Consider the following 19,185-nt stretch of genomic DNA (forward strand, 5'->3'; position numbering starts at 1 on the left):
TGGCTATGAAAAAATATGGCATCCTGGCCAGGTGCGGTGGCTCATGTCTGTAATTCCAGCACTTTGGGAGGCCCAGGCGAGTGGATCACCTGAGGTCAGGTGTTCAAGACCAGCCTGACCAACATGGTGAAACCCCGTCTCTACTAAAAATACAAACAATTAGCTGGGCATGGTGTTGCGTGCCTGTAATCCCAGCTACTCAGGAGGCTGAGGCAGGAGAATCACTTGAACCTGGGAGGTGGAGGTTGCAGTGAGCCGAGATCAGCTATTGCATACCAGCCTGGGCAACAAGAGCGAAACTCTGTCTCAAAAAAAAAAAGAAAAGAAAAAAGAAAAAATATGGCATCCTAAATAACCACTGTGTTTAATGACATATCAGATTTACATTCTAGTTCAAGCTTATCTCAGCTTGAACCAGAGTACCTAGCAGTTCGTAGGCTAGCACTTGAGTAGCACTGCTTTCTATCATTTATAGTTTAGTTCCTGGCATATAACTAAGCAGTCACTGAACAGATAAAGGAATTAATGAATCATAAAATCATTCATTTAGCAATATTTCAAGGGCATTTGCTGATGCCCCAGGTACTGTGTTAACTGCCAGGAGTACAAAGTTGGGCAAATTGGTCAGAGTCCCTGCTCTTAGGGAATTTACATTATAGTAAGCAACCAACCAACAAATAATCAAATAATTTCAAATACTGAGAAACACTATGAAGAAAATAAAATAGGTAATAGAGATGGAGAGGTGAAGCTGTTACTCAAAGTGTCTTTTTGTTTTGTTTTGTTTTGTTTTGAAACAAAGTCTCGCTGTGTCGCCCAGGCTGGAGTGCAATGGTGTGATCTCGGCTCACTGCAACCTCCGCCTCCTGGGTTCAAGTGATTCTCCTGCCTCATCTTCCTGAGTAGCTGAGATTACAGGCGCCCACCACCACACCCAGCTAATTTTTGTATTTTTAGTAGAGACAGTGTTTCGCCATGTTGGCCAGGCCAGTCTCGAACTCCTGACCTCAGGTGATCTGCCCGCCTCCGTCTCCCAAAGTGCTGGGATTACAGGCATGAGCCATTGTGCCTGGCCTCAGAGTGTCTTATAGAACCTCAGGATTGCATCTCCTGGCAGCATGCTTGAAATCTAGAATCTGAAGTCACATCACGGAACCACTGCATCAGAGTCTGCATTGTAACATGATCTTTAGGTGATCTCTGGGCACAGTGCAGATGGAGAGGCTCTGGATACAACTTCAGATATGGTTGTCAGGAAAAACATATCTAAAGAGGTGACATTTTAGCTAAGTACTGAATAGTGAGAAAACTCCAGCCGTGTAAAGATCTGAGTAAAGAGTGGTCCAAACAATGGGAACAACAAAAGAAAATGTTCAGAGACAGGAATGAACATGGGAAGACCAGTATAGGTGGATCAGAGTGAGAAAGGGACCTGGAACTCTCTACTCTCTGGCATTTATCAAAAACCCTGTGGTGAGAAATTATTTATTTATTTATTTATTTTTGAGACGGAGTTTCGCTCTTGTTGCCCAGGTGGGAGTGCAATGGTGCGATTTCGGCTCACTGCAACCTCTGCCTCCCAGGTTCAAGCAATTCTCCTGCCTCAGCCTCCCTAGTAGCTGGGATTACAGGCATGTGCCACCATGCCTGGATAATCTTCTATTTTTCGTAGAGATGGGGTTTCTCCAGGTTGGTCAGGCTGGTCTCAAACTCCTGACCTCAGGTGATCTGTCCGCCTCAGCCTCCCAAAGTGCTGGGATTACAGGCATGAGCTGCTGCGCCTGGCCATGAGAATTGTTGATTTTGAGTGACTGCACAAAAGTTCTGCATGCAAGACCTCTATTTCTACAAAGCAGAGGTACCAGGTAGGTTATTGCATGCAGCCACTTACCTATCCTACACCCACAGCATTGTTAACTGAGTATAGAACTTTTTCTTTCTGAGCCTGGACAAAGCCCCCAAACTTCTCAACATAGTTATTCAGGCAGCTACTACAAATAGTTCAGAGTTAACATGTGAGTTGAAACCTATTTGCCATCCTGGGGAAAGATGATCTAAATGCTACCCTGGATTAAGCCAGACCGTTGAGGGCTTGTGTATTCAAGTGAACAGAAATATGTTGATGGTTCATGGAATTTTTTTTTTTTTTTTTGAAACAGGGTCTCAGTCTGTTGCCCAGGCTGTAATGCCGTGGTGTGATCACGGCTCACTGCAGCCTCAGCCTCCCTAGGCTCAGATGATCCTCTCACTTCAGCCTCCCGAGTAGCTGGGACTACAGGCATACATCACCACTCTCAGCTAATTTTGTAGAGATGGGGCTTCACCATGTTTTCCAGGCTGGTCTCTAACTCCTGGGCTCATGCAATCCTCCCGCCTCAGCCTCCCAAAGTACTGGGATTACAGGCCTGAGCCACTGTGCCTGGCCAATTCATAGAATTGATTTAATGCACTGTGCTTTGTGATTGTGCCAACAGTTTCCATTGAGGGGATTTGGGTGTCACTCCTTATGACACATAGTTCCCACTAGGCTCACTACATCATCTTTATGAGGAAACTGTATTTCTCTCAGGAGTAAAATTCAAGAAAAACTGCTTCTATAAAAACAAAACAGCCGGGCACGGTGGCTCCTGCCTGTAATCCCAGCACTTTGGGAGGCCGAGGCAGGTGGATCACCTGAGGCCAGGAGTTCGAGACGAGCCTGGCCAGCATGGTGAAACCCCGTCTCTACTAAAAATACAAAAATTAGCTGGGCATGGTGGCAGGCGCCTGTAATCCCAGCTATTTGGGAGGCTGAGGCAGGAGAATCGCTTGAACTCAGGAGGCAGAGGTTGCAGTGAGCCAAGATCGTGCCATCGCACTCCAGCCTGGGCAACAAGAGTGAAACTCCATTAAAAAAAGAAAAAAGGCCGGGTGCGGTGGCTCACACCTGTAATCCCAGCACTTTGGGAGGCCGAGGCGGGTGGATCACCTGAGGTCGGGAGTTCGAGACCAGCCTGACCAACATGGAGAAACCCCGTCTCTACTAAAAATACAAAATTAGCTGGGGGTGGTGGCGCATGCCCGTAATCCCAGCTACGCAGGGGGAGGCTGAAGCAGGAGAATCGCTTGAACCTGAGGGCCGAAGGTTGCAGTGAGCTGAGATCGTGCCATTGCACTCCAGCCTGGGCAACAAGTGCAAAACTCTGTCTCAAAAAAAAAAGAAAAAAAAAAAGGAAAAGAAAAAAATAAAGCCAGTTTTTATCTTATGAACAGTAAAAACCTAAAAATGATTGCTATTTCCTCTTTTCTATGGCTATTCAACAGCTTAGTTAGGGTCAAATTTCTGGCCTACTTCTGACAACTGTTCTGGATCTGATGGAGTGCAAACTTAAATGTTAATCTTATCATTGACCACATCATTCTCCTTCCTTTAAGCTCTCCTTTCTTTGGTTCCTTCCCCTATTTTTAAATCTAGTAATGTCTATATTTTAGGACGCTGCCTCAAATCATTTGTGGAAGAAGGTGAGGTAGAACTACTTGTATAAAAATCAACTCAGTATTTTATATAGGCTGTATTTGGACCAATTTCTGTGAATTCATTTTTCAGGCAAAAAATGACTGACAGTTGAAACATTTTATAAATGAGGCAGAGTTCTCAGGGTCAGGGCGAGCATAATGAAAGTGTTCTGTTGAAAGTTGTTCTTTTCTCTGTGTTCCTTCTAGCCCAACATTTTGAATATTCTCACTGTCTTCAAGCCAGAAATGCAAGGGAGGAGAAGAAAAAAGAACTGTGTGATCATAAAATCTTTATTGTTGGCATGTGAAGCAATATAAGTAGCAAATTTTACTTCTACAAAGGGGGGAAATTATATATTTCTATACATGTGGAAGAGTAGATATTCAGTGAAGATTTATTGATAATTTATTGTGTAAAGAAATGTACTAAATACTATAAAAGTGGCTTCCTGTGTTTACTACCCCAAAATATTCCTACTGATGACCTGAGATTACCAACTCCTTTTCCACCTATTAACCTTTTGCCACATCTTCCCCAATTTTCTCATCCAAACCCAAGTTGGGGCAACTTCAGACTGTAAGCTTCTTGAGGCTTGTCTTATTTGTCAGGGGAGCTTGTACTCGATAAATGAAATTTGCATGAATGAGTCAGAGATTTATGTATACAGGAGAAGAAAGCTGGTTATAGCTTCTTCATATTTTTCACGTGGACCCAGAGTTGTAAATTGAGGGAAGAAGGATAGCAGAGTAATCTCAAAGCACAAAGTGGGGATGATGTCTTCACACGCCCTCAGCAGCAACGGGGCACTGGGTGCCTAGGAAAGGCCATCTGGAGGAGACATCAGGAAGTAGAGGAATTCTGTTTTTTCCACTTATCTGCCCAGTATTTAAGGTCGGCTAAGAGGCTAGAAGGAACACATCCACGGTTCTGTTTTAGAGGATATGAAAATTGAGCTGGAAGGAGCACGGGTCCACAGTTCGAGTTCAGAGGACATAAAAACTGGCTCAAAGAAACTCGGGTAAATTGGACATGAAAACTAGCGGGAAAGGACACGTTCAGTGTTTGTTTCCCTACTGAGTCACCTGTTCCCAGCACATAAAGTCTTAGTGTTTGGAGATGGGAGGAACCGAGGGAAAGTCACTTTTTAGATAAGGCTCTGAAGCCCCAGGTCTAGTTTCAATCCACAAATGCGGCCAGCGGCAAGCAGGAGGAGGGAGGATTGGTCCGGCGCGGGAGCGGGGAGGTGGGGGGCGGGGGCGGGGCCAGAGCAGGGCTCAGAGGCGTGGCCCAGGCTAGAGGGAAGAGCCCAGGAGGAGCGCAGAGGCGGGGCTAGGAGGGAGCAGGGGTGAATGGGGGCGTGGCCCGGGCGAGAGGGGCGTGGCTGTAGCTAAAGGGGTGTGGCCAGGGTGGAGGGCAGAGACTGGCACAGTTTGGTTGGGCGTGACCAGGGCAATAAGTACAGACGTAGTGGGGCGTGGATCTGCCAGGTGGGGGCGTGGCCTCGCTTGAGGGGCGTGGCCCTGGTATGTGGGGCGTAACAGGGCACGAGGGGGCGTAGCTTCGATGGCCGGACGTGCAGGCTGCGGATCCCCGTAGGCGAGCGAGCGGCTAGGTTCGTGATCTGGAGAGACGCTCAGGTAAGGATGGGTGGCCGAGAGGAGTGGGGGGCGACAAGGGACAGGCCGATCCAGACAGGGCCGTGATTCTTCCCACGACTCCCCGCTCTGGCGCACCGGGTTCCGGAGCTAAGAGAGCTGTTGATCCTGCGAGTATTGTCTGGGTCCCGGCAGGGTGCCCCGGAGTACTGAGTGGGGCCTAAGGGGCTGCCGAACTCCCCTACCCCAGCCCTCTTCCTCCACTATGGGAGTTACCAAACGGCTGTCATCCTTTAAGGTTCTTTGCACAGGACGCGATAACAGCTGTTCCAGAGAAAAGGGGGTGGGGGCGCGGGAGGGCAGTTCCTTGGTAGGTAGGGTTGCCAAGGTTGGTTGAATCCAAATAACTCCAGAAAGTCCAGCCTACTGTGAAATAGCTAGAGACGGGGATAAGGGCGACAAATCTGAGGTTGTGGTTCCAGAAACGGAGGCTCAGTAAACTGGAACTCCCTCAGATCTACATTGTATCCGCACCGCCCACTATGCTAGGGGCTGTGGAGAGACTCAACAGCCACTCACCCCCAAGACAGGGTATCAGCATCACAACTGTGCCATGCGGGCAAATCTGAGCCTTCTTCACCCTGCAGTTCTTTCTTCTGGCCTTTTTGTTTTGTGCTCAGCCCTAAAGCTGAAGGAGAGGAACTTCCAAATACCTTGTTGGTTTTCGTGATTCTTGTGGCATTCAATGTTAAATGCTTCTGCCCCGAGGCTTGTGGCAATTGGTTAATATTGATGTCAGTGCCCTTCCCTCCTGTGTATTTTCACTGGGAAGGTTTGAGAGATAAGGGGAGTTGATGTGTACAACTTAGTTTGAAAAGAACTTGTTCTCTCCTAGCCACTGAAAACCGCGTTGCTTTCTGCTTCCCATTCTTCCTTTACTGATAATCAGGCCATCACTCTGCTGTTTAAAAGTCTTGCTAGAGTATGGAGACAAGTAGTGCTATTTCTGTGGTGAGAGAAGCTGCCCCAGAGCATACCCCTGAATTGTCCCTGCACGTCTCTCAGGAGTGGCCACTCTTCTTGGGTATGTTGGAAGTGGAAAACCGTAAAGCTTTCTAGGAATATTTTTTACTCAGGTATTTTTTTTTTTTTAACCTCAGCATCAGGGTTGGAATTCACTGAAATGCCAAAAGCAGCAAGGGCACCGTTCTCTGTGCCTGTACCCACCTGCCCTCTTCTCCCTGGAGCCAGGCAAAAAGCTGCAACCACTCACAATTGGAACGCAGTAAATGTTGAGTGAATTGTGAGTGAATGAATGAATATGAATATTTGGGAAATTTGACGGAAAGGGGAAAATGCATTTCATCTCATTGGTGGCACTGGGCAATTAATTGCAGCACAAAGAGCAGTTATTAGAAATATATTTTGAAACCTTTGGCTACCACACATTGGGATCATGCTCCCAGGGAAGAAGTGGGTGAGAGGGGGAACCTGAGCTTTCTCAGTCAAGATATCGCAACATAATCTCTGAATTAGATTTCAGGGAATTGCAAAAAGGCTCATTGCCTTTTGAAATCAGGTGGTGATCAAAGGAAGGGTCCATCTGTTGAAAATGAAGGAATTTTTTTCCAATGTAATTGTAACCTTTAGTCAGAGTACATTCTTTTTTTTCTGTCTGTTTTGCCTACATATGAATGGCTTAATCAGGCAGAGTTCAAGCTACTTGTCATTTAATAAATACAAGATTTATGAATGATTCATTGAGGGCTTTCAAAATCTTTGTTTCCACACATTTCTAAGTCTGGAAAACAGCTAAGGGGCAGGTTAGCAAAATCCAAGGATATACATAAATCATCAGTGATGGCAAAGAGCATATAACACAGAAAGCTCCCCTGTAGTCCATCGAGCCCAGGGACCCATCTTTATGGGCAAACTTATGTATGGACAGATTCTCCCTGAAATACAGTAATGTATGGTATTAGTTGATACATGCTATGTTTGATGGTTAAACATTATTTTTGGTTTCACAGACTTGGGTTTTATGAATGCAGTGAGTAAGTTTAAATAACCAACTCTTAATAAACTATAACTTTTAATTTAACAGAGAGGATAGACCTTAGGCCTGAACAAAAATAACCTCATGTGTTGTTATAGGTATTGCAATCTAGCATTAGCTAAATTGAATTTCTGTTTACTTGGATTTTCCTGGAACCTCCTCACCTGGATCTTCCAAGCTCTGTTCCTTCCTTGATTGCCTTTGACTGTTCGTTCTCAGTCTCAGCATCCTTCATGGCTCCTTTTTGTGAGTCTCCCTTGATATACCTGTAACTGCTGGGAGGAGGGGATTCTCTATCTATCTGTAGCTTCCTGACTGCTCCTGAGCACCAGAGCTGTGTTGCCAACTCTCTCCTAGACCTTTCCTCTCAGCTATCCCATTGACACCTTAAATCCAATATGATTAGAGGGCTGGGCGCCATGGCTCACACCTGTACGCCTGTAATCCCAGCACTTGGGGAGGCTGAGGTGGGTGGATCGTTTGAGGCCAGGAGTTCAAGACCAGCCTGGACAACATGGCGAAACCCCGTCTCTACCAAAAATACAAAAATTAGCTGGACGTGGTGGTACGCCTGTGGTCCCAGCTACTTGGGAGGCTGAGGTGGGATGATCACTTGAGCGTGGGAGGCGGAGGGTACAGTGAGCCAAGATCGTGCCACTGCACTCCAGCGTGGGTGACAGAGACCCCATCTCGTTCTCTGTTTTTCTTTCTTTTTTTTTGAGACGGAGTCTCGCCCTGTCACCTAGGCTGGCGTGCAGCGGCACAATCTCGGCTCACTGCAACCTCCACCTCCTGGGTTCAAGTGATTCTCCTGCCTAAGCCTCCCGAGTAGCTGGGCTTATAGGCTCGCACCACCACGCACGGCTAATTTTTGTACTTTTAGTGGAGATGGGGTTTTGCTATGTTGGCCAGGCTGGTCTGGGACTCCTGCCATCAAGTGATCCATCCTCCTCGGCCTCCTAAAGTGCTGGGATTACAGGCGTGAGCCTCCGCACCTGACCCGGAGACCCTGTCTCAAAAAAAAAAAAAAAAAAAAAAAATCCCATTTGATTAGAGGTATGACCTGCCATCATCTTTCCCTTCCCTGTTTCTCATGACAGGTTTGTGGGGGTTTTTTTTTTTTGTTTTTTTTTTGTTTTTTTTTTTTGAGACAGAGTCTCACTGTGTCACCCAGGCTGGAGTGCAGTGGCACGATCTCAGCTCACTGCAACCTCCGTCTCCTAGGTTCAAGCAATTCTCTGCCTCAGCCTTCCGAGTACAGGCGCCCGCCACCACGCCCGGCTAACTTTTGTATTTTTAGTAGAGACGAGGTTTCACCATCTTGGCCAGGCTGGTCTGGAATTCCTGACCTCTTGATCCACCCGCTTCGGCCTCCCAAAGTGCTGGGATTACAGATGTGAGCCACTGTGCCCGGCCTGACAAATTCTATTTTTCTGTACAGGGATTCATCCTCGTCTTACTGCCAGCATTACTCCAGCCATTAAATGAGGTCTTCTTCCACTTCCTTTTATTCTCGTTTAACTGAGTGACAGACCCTACATTTTAAAAATCACAATGGCTATCTTTGAATACCAAGTACCCTGTCCAACTGTACTGTCACTGCCCAGTTCAGTGCTTCATATTCTCTCACTCGGATTATTGGAGTTTCACTTCAAACTCCACATGCTTCAACCTGAGCTACTTATTTCCCACCCAAAACCTGTTTCTCCCACTGTCTCCCCTATCTCAGTTTATGGTAACTTTACCTTTCCAGTTGTGTAGACCAAGAATCTTCCAGTAATCCTTAACTCCTTTCTTTCACATCTTATGGGCTGTATATTCAAGATATATCAAAATTCAACCACTTCTTACCACCTCCACTGTGACATCTCTGGATTAGTTCAAGCCTTGGATTATCCCTAAAGGGTTTTCCTACTTCTTTCCTGCTTCCTGCTTCTTTCCTGTTCCTCCCTGTCTCCACTCCCCAAGGCAATTTTCAACAGGCCATGTTGTGATGTTTTTCTGTTTTTTGGGTTTTTTTTTGAGACGGAGTCTCGCTCTGTCACTCTGATGCCAGGCTGGAGTGCAGTGGCGCAATCTCAGCTCACTACAACCTCCACCTCCTGGGTTCAAGTGATTCTCCTGCCTCAGCCTCCCGAGTAGCTGGGATTACAGACGTGCACCACCATACCTGGCTAATTTTTGTATTTTTAGTAGAGTCGTGGTTTCACCATGTTGGCCAGACTGGTCACGAACTCCTGACCTCCAGTGATCCTCTCCTCCTGCCTCGGCCTCCTGAAGTGCTGGAATTACACGCATGAGGCAACACACCCAGCCTGAGTGATCTTTCAAAAATGTAAATTACTGTATGTAAATGTAAAATGTTACTGCTCTGCTCGGAAACCTCCATTGTCTCCCCTTTTTACTTAGAGCAGTGATTTTCAACCTGTGGTAACCCTATTCCCCTCCCCCAGGGGACATCTGGCAATACCTGTAGATATTTTTTGTTGTAACAACTCTATTGGATGCTAGCCAATACCGATGCTCCTAAACACCCTACAATGCACACGGCATTCCCCTACAACCAAGAGTCATCTGATCAAAAATGTCAACAGTGCCAAGACTGAGAAACCCTAACTTAGAGAAAGAACCCTTGCAGTAGCCCAGAAGTCTTGATCTGTCATCCATTACCTGTGAACCTCATCTCCTACTGCCTTCCTCCTGGTTCACTCTACTCCTGCCATATTGGCCTCCTTACTATCCCTTGAATATGCCAGACATATGCCCACTTCAGGATCTTTGCCCAGGCAGTTCCCCACGCCTGAAATGCCCTTCCTTTAGATAGCCATGTAACTAATTCCCTACCTCCTCCAATCCTTTGCTCAAATTTTATCTTCTCAACGAGGCCTCTTGTGAGCAATATATTTAAAAATATAACACCCTCTCTCAAGTGGCACTCCAAATTCATCTTACCCTGCTCCACTTTTTACTGGACATATTCAAATTGTCTCTACAACTGACTTGTTTATTACATTTGTTGTTTATTACCTGTGTCCCCTACTAAAATGTGAGCTCCACAAGGGTAAGGGCTTCGTTCTGTTCCCCAATGAACCTAGAACCATGTTTCATACTTAATAGATGTTCAATTGATATCTTAATGACAAAAAGAATAAAAGAGTGATAGATTGAATGAAGGATGGTTAAAGAAATCACCTCCTCACTGACTTTCCTGCCTCCACTCACTGCCATCCATCCCGTACTCCATTGTCAGAGTCATCAGAAACCATCACTGCTTTCTCCTCTACCCGTGGAATAATATCCAAAAGGCTTCCAGTCTCTTGGAAGTTCATATTCCCCAAATTAATCTCAAATCCTCATCTAGCCCCACCTCCTGCTGCATCCCCTGGGCATCTGCTTGGCCAGTGTATTGACAAATATTAATAGCAGACTTGGAATGATGGGAAGTTCAGAAATACTCTTGGCTTTCTTTCAGAAAAACAGGTTTGAGGTTTGTGGGTTTTTGTTTTTGTTTTTGTTTTGTCTAAAGGAAAAAAAATCTTCAGAGTCAGGGTCCCCTGCAGTGAGATCAGCACCATTCTGGGGCACAGATAGAGGTTCAGACTTTTGGACCACTACAAGCGATCTACCACTGAGTATGAAGGAGAATGACCGAGAGGGTGAAGGTGAGGGTGAAGTCAGGCCCTCTGGAGCCCTCCTGCCCCCTAACCCTAGAGAGTCAGTCTGGATGTACAGGAGAAACTTCCTCTAGGCCAGGCGTCATTGGCCTCCAGCCTTGGTGTTGTGCAGACAGTATGATTGCAGAATGCAGGGCAGTCCTCAAGGCATGACCATGGCCCTGGCCGTCAGCCCCAGCCTGCCATGCCTCAGTGCTTTCCGGATGGCTCCCTGTGGAGCAGAGTCAAGGGTCATTTCCCAGATGTCTCTGAGTGCCATGCTAACAGGCCTCAGACCCACCCCCCACCAACAGCCTCTTGTGCAGGCCCTGTCCCTTGGCCTCATGTGTGTTCACTCATCTGTTTATACAGCTCTCCTGGCTGGTGGCCATGCCCTTGGCCTTGTCTTATCACAACCTTCCCTTTGAAGGCAGAGCCCACACATCCTTTCTGTTGACTTTGCATTGTACTTGCCATCATCTTCCCAAAAATTACTATGTCTCATTCTAACTCGATTGTGAGCAAGAAAGGAGGCCTTTTCCACTTGTTTGCCCACATCCCCCTGACACTGGAATTGTTTATTGAGTAAACCTAAGGTTCTGCCCATTTTGACTCCAATTGTTCTCTTCGGCATTGGGGCCTAATCATCCCCTGCCACCTCCTCATCTTCGCGGAAGGTTCCCCTGTCCATCCCTCTGCCTTTGCCTCCCTGTTAAATTGTCTCTCTCCTATGATACATTTTTCAGATGCCACCCTTTCCTGAAACTTACGGCCCCTGCACCATATATTCTCATTGCACTAAATCAAGGCTGTCATCGTGTCCAACTTTGATTTAAGAAATTTCTGTTTATGGCCAGGCACAGTGGCTCACGCCTGTAATCCCAGCACTTTGGGGGGCCAAGGTGGGCAGATCACCTGAGGTCAGGAGTTCGAGACCAGCCTGGCCAACATGGTGAAACCCCGTCTCTACTAAAAATACAGAAATTAGCCGGGCATGGTGGCGGGCGCCTGTATTCCCAGCTACTCTGGAGGCTGAGGCAGGAGAATAGCCTGAAGCTGGGAGGCGGAGGTTGCAGTGAGCCGAGATCGCGCCACTGCACTCCAGCCTGGGTGACAGAGCGAGATTCTGTCTCAAAAAAAAAAAAAAAAGAAAGAAAAGAAAAGAAAAGAAACATCTATTTAATTATACTAAGTAAAATAAGCCAGTCACAGAAGGACAAATACTGTACGATCCCACTTACGTGGGGTACCTAGAATAGGCAAATAAATACACAGAGACATAAAGTAAAAGACAGATTGCCAGGGGCTAAGGGATAGAGGAGGAGTTCTTGTTTGGTGAGTACATAGTTAATGTTGGGGATGATGAAAATTTTTGGGTGCAGATGGTGGTGATGGTTGCACAACATTATGAATGTATTTAATGCCACTGAATTTGTACATTTGCAGCTGGTTAAAATAATAACTATTATATATGTTTTATCACAATTTTTAAAAAGGTAACAAAAAAAGAAGTATTTGTTTAAATAGTTTTTCTTTGTAGATTGCAAGCTTGTGGGAGTGGGGAAAGAGCATGATCTTTTCATCTTTACACAAGCACAGTGCTCGACATGAGATAATCACTCACTGTTGCTTCCGTTCAGGACTGGAAACCAATGGAAAGGAAGAACAGTTAAGGCAAGCTCTCCCCATATCTTTTAGAAGATTTTGAAATTTCATTTTAATGTCAAATCGGTTTTATCAGAGGGAATCCTGATTAGTTGTAATTGTTTGTTTGGGGATATTTATTGGCTTTAAAAGAAAACAAAAAAAGATACTAAAAGTCATCCAAAATGACTATTTTCTTAGCTTTTTGCATGTATACGATGGGTAGCATTTTAACAAAATCAATTTGAGTAATAATAACTTGTATTTATATAACACTTAGAAGCTTTTTCAGAGAGCTTTCATAGCTTGCACCATTTGAAGCCACAGAAAGCGTCAACTTCTTGTTTTTTTGTTTTTTTGAGACGGAGTCTTGCTCTGTCACCCAGGCTGGAGTGCAGTGGCATGATCTCGGCTCACTGCAGCCTACACCTCCCGGGTTCAAGCGATTCTCCTGCCTCAGCCTCCTGAGTAGCTGGGACTACAGGTGCACGCCACCATGCCCGGCTAATTTTTTGTATTTTTAGTAGAGATGGGGTTTCACCATGTTGGCCAGGATGGTCTCGATCTCCTGACCTCATGATCCACCCGCCTCAGCCTCCCAAAGTGCTGGAATTACAGGTGTGAGCCACCACACCCGGCTGAACTTCTTGTATAGTGTAACTGAGCAACTATTTTTCCTGCTCCTTGGATTCTAGATTCTTGCATAAATTTAAGGGTGTACTTTAAGCATTAATCTTAACCATTTCAGTTCATATTACTGTAACCACTCAAGGGATTCTTCCTGCCTGCTGCACAAAGAAAGACCACGGGGCATTGTAACCGCCCAATGGGTTCACCTTGCCCGCTGCCTGGACAGAATCGATTTACCAAGACAGGGGAATTGCAGTGGAGAAAGAGTAATTCACATAGAGCCGACTGTGTGGGAGACCAGAGTTTTTTTATTACTCAAATCAGTCTCCCCGAGCATCCAGGGATCAGAGTTTTTAAAGATAATTTCACGGGTAAGGGCTTGAGAAGTGGGGAGTGCTGATTGCTCAGGTTGGAGATGGAATTATAGGGGGTTGAAGTGAGGTTTTCTTTCTGTCTTTTGTTCTTGGGTGGGATGGCAGAACTGATTGAGCCAGATTACGGGTCTGGGTGGTGTCAGCTGATCCATCGAGTACAGGGTCTGCAAAATACCTCAAGCACTGATCTTAGGTTTTACAATAGTGATGTTATCCCAAGGAGCAATTTGGGGAAGTTCAGACTCTTGGAGCCAGAGGCTGCACAACCCCTAAACTGTAATTTCTAACCACTAGCTAAGTTGTTAGTCCTGCAAAGTTAGACTTGTCCCCACGCAAGAAGGGGGTCTTTTTGGGAAAGGGCTGCTATCAATTTTGTTTCAGAGTCACACCATGAACTGAATTCTTTCCCAAAGTTAGTTCAGCGTACGTCCAGGAATGAACAAGGACAGCCTAAAGGTTAGAAGCAACATGGAGTTGATTAGGTCTGATTTTATTCACTGTCATAATTTCCTCAGTTATAATTTTGCAAAGGCGGTTTCAGCATTGTAGTAAAGAAAGAGTTTAAGTAGACACGAGGCTGGCCACACCATGTGGGAGATGGAGTTAGTACTGAAATAATCTCCTCCAAAGCTCATAGGTTACGGGATTTTCAAAGGCGGTTTAGGGGAATGGGTGGAGGTGGCTAGGCTTGCTGCTGATTGTTTGAGGAGGTGAGATCAAAGTGTCCTTTGATTTCAAAAATACAATGAGGGATAAGTTGATACGATGTCTGGGAATTTGCTTCAAAATAAGCTGGGGAGGAAAAATGGCGGGGGCGGGTAGAAGAAGTATAAATAAAACTTGACTGGCCATGAACAGACAATTGTTGAAATGGAATATTGGGTACGTGGGTGGTTTTGTTATAGTGTTCTCACTATACTTGTATAAAATTGAAGTTTGCCGTAATAAAGTTTTTCTTTGTTAGGAAAAACAGAGCAGAGTGAGATTCTAAATTGAAGTTGCCAATGGCCTATTGTTCTTTAAGTCTGCTCAGTTAATTCAGTTAAGGAAGTTATTTGAAAACAGAATGCTAATGACATGGCTTCGTTTTCTGGGGTAAATACCCTGGGTTTGGTGTCTCACACGGAGAAGATTAACGACACGGACACACACATGGAGTTCAGGAGAGGAAAGTTTAATAGGCAGAAGAAAGGAGAGAGGAGAGCAGTTCTCTCTCTTGTGAGAGAGGCATCCAAAAATGGGACAAGTGGCGGACTGCAGCAGATTTTATAGGCAGGCTTGAGGAGGCGGTGTCTGATTTACATAGGGGCCACAGATTGGTTCGGTTCGACCAGGTGTGACATTTCCATAGCACGCGGGAAGGCTGGTCACCCCACCCTAATCTTATTTTGCAAAGGGGCTTTCTACTTGGCCAGTGCCATCTTGTCTGCTCCTTACTGTACACTTGGCTGGCAAAGGGAAGATTGAGCCGCCATTTTGAATATGCCTAGTCCTAAGTAGTATTTTTCTATTGGCACAACTGCCAGCATTCGCCTGTGCAAGCTTCCAGCTTGCTTGTCTATGTCTGCAGCTCAATTTTACAGGCTGCTCTTTGTTAGAAAAGAAAATGATTTGGGGGCTGCTTTTTATTAAAAGGAAAATCTTACTGAGGACTCCCATACCCTCACTATCTGCCTAAGTAATTTCTTCTTAACTCCTATATCACTATTATTTAGCTCAAGGCACCATCAAGATAATCCCTTGAAAGTTGATTACCAGGCCGTGTTTGATATCCTGAGTCAAACATTTGCATCTCTTAAATAAGGTGCATTTTGACATACATGCTCCGTTCAAAAATGTGTATACACAAACACACAGATAAAACTATAAGCAGGCCAGATGCAGTGGCTCACACCTGTAATCCCAGCACTTTGCGAGGCCATTAAGCAGGAGGATTGCTTGAGTCCAGGAGTTCGAGACCAGCCCAGGTAATATAGTGAGAATCCCCCCAACCCCCATCTCTAAAAAAAATAAAGTTAGCCAGGGATGGTTGGGCACAGTGGCTCACACCTGTAATCCCAGCACTTTGGGAGGCTTGAGGTGGGAGGATCACTTGAGATCAGGAGTTCAAGACCAGCCTGGCCAACATGGTGAAACCCTATCTCTATGAAAAATACAAAAAAGAGCCTCTGCACAGGCCGGAGGGAAAGAAAGGAGTTGGAAGACCTGAAGCCCACGTAGCTGGTGAGCAGGCAGGAATGCAAATGGATGTGAGGCCGAGATCTTAGCAGGCCCACAGCACATGGCCTTGCAGCCACACCACAGTCATGGTTGCACAAATGATGTCCTGAACATCTGTTTGAATGTGTCTCAAGTACTCAGACTAAACACTTCTAAATCTGTAGTGGAATGAATGTGTAACCAAGAAGAACTGATTTTTTTTTTTTTTTTTTTTTTTTTTCAGAATTTCAGAATGGAATAGGGATAGTTTTCAGGGAAAATGGATGAAGCAGTATTGTGGTGGGGAAAGTGTTCAAAGTTAATATTACCATAATTTCAGAACACCATAGTGAATACCTTGGAAAGCATCATCTTCATCTTCTGAGACTTTGACTGTGACCATGTGAAAGGTAGAGAGAGAATTCAGGATTAACTTTGTCTGTTTTCCCATGTTCAAGGGCCATTGTGTTACACCTAAAATTGGCAAAGAATCATAGATTATATTTAAGCTCAGATTTCAAAACTGCCCATGACTATTTTGGCGGGATGTATCCTGGGTTTTTTGTTTTGTTTTTGTTTTTATTTTTGTTTTGTTTTGTTGTTTTGTATGCAATCTAGATGCAGATGTTTGTTTTTAGTCAGACAGCCTGGAGGGAGCTTTAATGTTGGGGTTCTTCGTACATGTAAATACCCTGCTGGATAATTAATTGGGATTTCCTGGAGCAATGTTTTTTTTTATTTTAAGAAACTATACTGTAAACAGTTTTTCATTCTTGTGGATAAAGAGAAGCTTTTCTCTGGATTTCTAATATTTGCCAACCCCGAGGGAAAGGCAAAGCATGTGAGTCAGTCCTGAGGACCCTCCCTGCCCTCCACTGAGGGGACCAATGAGTTTGAGGAACAAGAGTGGATAAACCGTTGACTCTCATCTGCCTTCCCTCCCTTCTCCTCAGGGTGTGTACTGCTAGTCTGAATATTGTCCTACTTAGAGGTTTCTCCATCATCTTAAGTTTCTGTTGTTTACAGCTTTCCCTCCTCTGCCCTCATCCCTCTAGATAATATTAAGTTCCTGCAACTTAACTGGGAATTGATCAAGATTTCAAGCTAAAGATGGTGGTGATGAACAGCCTGAGGGTCATTCTTCAAGCCTTTCCAGGCAAATTGCTGTGGAGAAAGTTCCAGATTCCGAGATTCATGCCAGCGAGGCCCTGCAGCCTCTATACTTGTACTTACAAAACCCGGAACCGAGCCTGTGAGTACACCACTTCCTTAAAGAGAACAAAAAGGGCTCCAGCCTGAGTGACAGAGTGAAATCTCATCTCTTAGAAAAAAAGAAAAAAGAAAAGAGGGAGCAAGTGTGCAAGAGCAAAAATACTCGTCTTTATAATAATCACACATGTTAAACATTTGTAGCTATGCTGTCTTTGGCTTTCCAGTGTAGGATTATATGCCTTATGAACTGTGAGAATAACTGTTTCTCTATTGATTCATGAAAGTAAATGTAGAATATTCTTTCTTGACTAATTTTAGCATGTTAAAATGATGTCATGCAGAAACTGGACAAGAGACAGATCCCGGTTTTTAATATTTTGGAACCTGTTGTTTATTATTTCTTGGTAGCAATTGTCTTTTTTTTTTCTTTTAAACAAAGGTTGATCCACAAACCACAAATTATTTCTGGGAACCTTAAGTTTCTGGAAGTTGCATGTAAATGTTTGTAAACAGTTTACTAGCTTCAACGTTCTAGAATGTTCTGTCCTGAGTTAGGAATTACTGAGTTAATTCTAGCGGATCAGTTTGCAAGTGTGTGCTCTGCTGTAAGGATGGAAGATTGAGTGAGGCAGGAAATGGCCTTCCTCACACCTCTCTCATCTTGTTCCCCTCCTGGAAATACAAGGCGTTGCCCATGTCCGGATGTGGCAGGGATTCTCCACTGCGGCATGATGGACATTGAGGATGGATCATTGTGTGTGGTGGGGGGTTGTCCTGTGCCCTGGAGGGTCTTTAGCAGCATTCCTGGCCTCTGCCTACTAGTTGCTAGTAGCACCCTCATGAAGCTATAACAACCAAAACTGTCTGCAGACATTGCCAAACATGCTCTGCGTGACTGCCCTAGAGAGGGCAGTTGAGAGGATGGGAAAGGATAATGTGTGTATTTGTGGGACAGATAACTTTGAGTTCATGGAGAGATGAAATGGCTAAGTATTATCATTAAGGAGGAATTTTTCATGTTTTCCATTATTTAAAAAACATTGGCACAGGGTTTTCAAATGTTGGGCTGCACTGAGGTCTAGGTTTCTCCCCTTTTGTGTTTATTTTCTTTGACCCCATATGCACATGATAAAAAGACTGAGTAAGAATGGAATGCTTGTAAATTAGTAATGCTAATCTAGCTACATCCAAGGGCTTGAAACTGCTCCACAAATATATTTTCACTGTAAGTTTATTTTGTTTCCTTCAACATTGACTGTGTTCTTTTTCAAATAAACGGACCAGAGGCATAATAAATTTCTGGTTGCTAGGTGTGGCTTCCTACAAACATGCCACATCCTACCGAGACTGGCTTATTCTGAACACTGGCATTTTGTGGTCTGGGGTTTATGTTGGAAAATATTAGTAGTTTTGCTTTTTTTTTTTTTTTGACAGTTGAAATTAAACATCCAAATCCGGTATGCGTACGTAGTCAGGATAGTTTGCTGCTTTTAGTGCTGACAAAAAAAAAAAAAAAAAAACAGTAGTGGCTTCGGGAGGGGCAGCTTTACTTGGTGAATTTCCCACAACAGATGACATGTTCTTGTTTCTAAGTTACTAGGAAAAACAGGGGACAGTCACCATTTGATTTTGTTTGTAGCATATTACTCTGTTCCAACCTGTTTGCCCCAAGAATAATATTGTGGTCTTTGCTGCTCTGGGCCTTTGAGCAGGTCCTATAGTGTTCTGGACCCTCATCTGCTTAATTGTAAAGACAATTCTCATTGTTTCTGACAGCTCAGTACCCCAACAGAAGGCCAGTGTACACTTGTGACCAATAATGACCCCAGATTCTTGAGGGTTTGAAAAGATAACGTGTTAATGAAAAGAGCCAAATTCTAGAATATTTGAAGAGTTTCATTCTGAGCCAAATATGAGTGACTGTGGCCCATGATACAGCCTCAAGAGGTCCTGAGAACACATGCCCAAGGTGGTTGGGTTACAGCGTGGTTTAGGGAGACAGAAGTTACAGGCAAGACATAAATCAATACACGTAAGGTATACATTGTGAGGACGAAACTCTGATTTTTTTTTTTTATCTTGCCCAAATTCCTATCTAAGGGGTCTGGGGAGTCATGCCCCACAAATCATAAATTCTCGCCAGATGGGTTTTATTTAACCCTATATATCGTGATTTACTTTCCAAGCTGACTTCGGCATAACATTACAAGATGAAGAAGAAAATCAAAATATTTTACCCCAAAACATGTTTCTTTGCCATATTTTGAAATAGCCCTGCAAAGCTGTTCTCTGTGGGGGAAAATTTGTATCTGTAAAGAATCTCTGT

At 44.6% G+C, this 19,185-nt stretch overlaps 1 protein-coding gene across 6 annotated transcripts in view; it reads left to right on the plus strand.

The window, feature by feature from the left end:
• The first annotated feature begins 5,012 nt into the window (after window positions 1-5,012).
• The window catches only part of CA5B (carbonic anhydrase 5B), a 47,987-nt gene continuing 33,814 nt past the window's right edge, over window positions 5,013-19,185 (plus strand). The window contains exons 1-4 of one of the 6 annotated variants that reach the window (XM_063660605.1): window positions 5,024-5,133; window positions 12,341-12,474; window positions 15,892-16,057; window positions 16,703-16,899. In XM_063660605.1, coding sequence (XP_063516675.1) covers window positions 16,758-16,899 — 142 coding nt within the window. In that variant the 5' untranslated portion in view covers window positions 5,024-5,133; window positions 12,341-12,474; window positions 15,892-16,057; window positions 16,703-16,757. Of the gene's footprint in view, window positions 5,134-12,327; window positions 12,475-15,888; window positions 16,900-19,185 lie in introns of those variants that run through there. The other 5 variants (XM_063660604.1, XM_054471317.2, XM_054471316.2 and 2 more) reach the window with 5 other exon arrangements.

The sequence above is a fragment of the Pongo pygmaeus genome, chromosome X, assembly GCF_028885625.2.
Source record: "Pongo pygmaeus isolate AG05252 chromosome X, NHGRI_mPonPyg2-v2.0_pri, whole genome shotgun sequence".
NCBI lineage: Eukaryota > Metazoa > Chordata > Mammalia > Primates > Hominidae > Pongo > Pongo pygmaeus.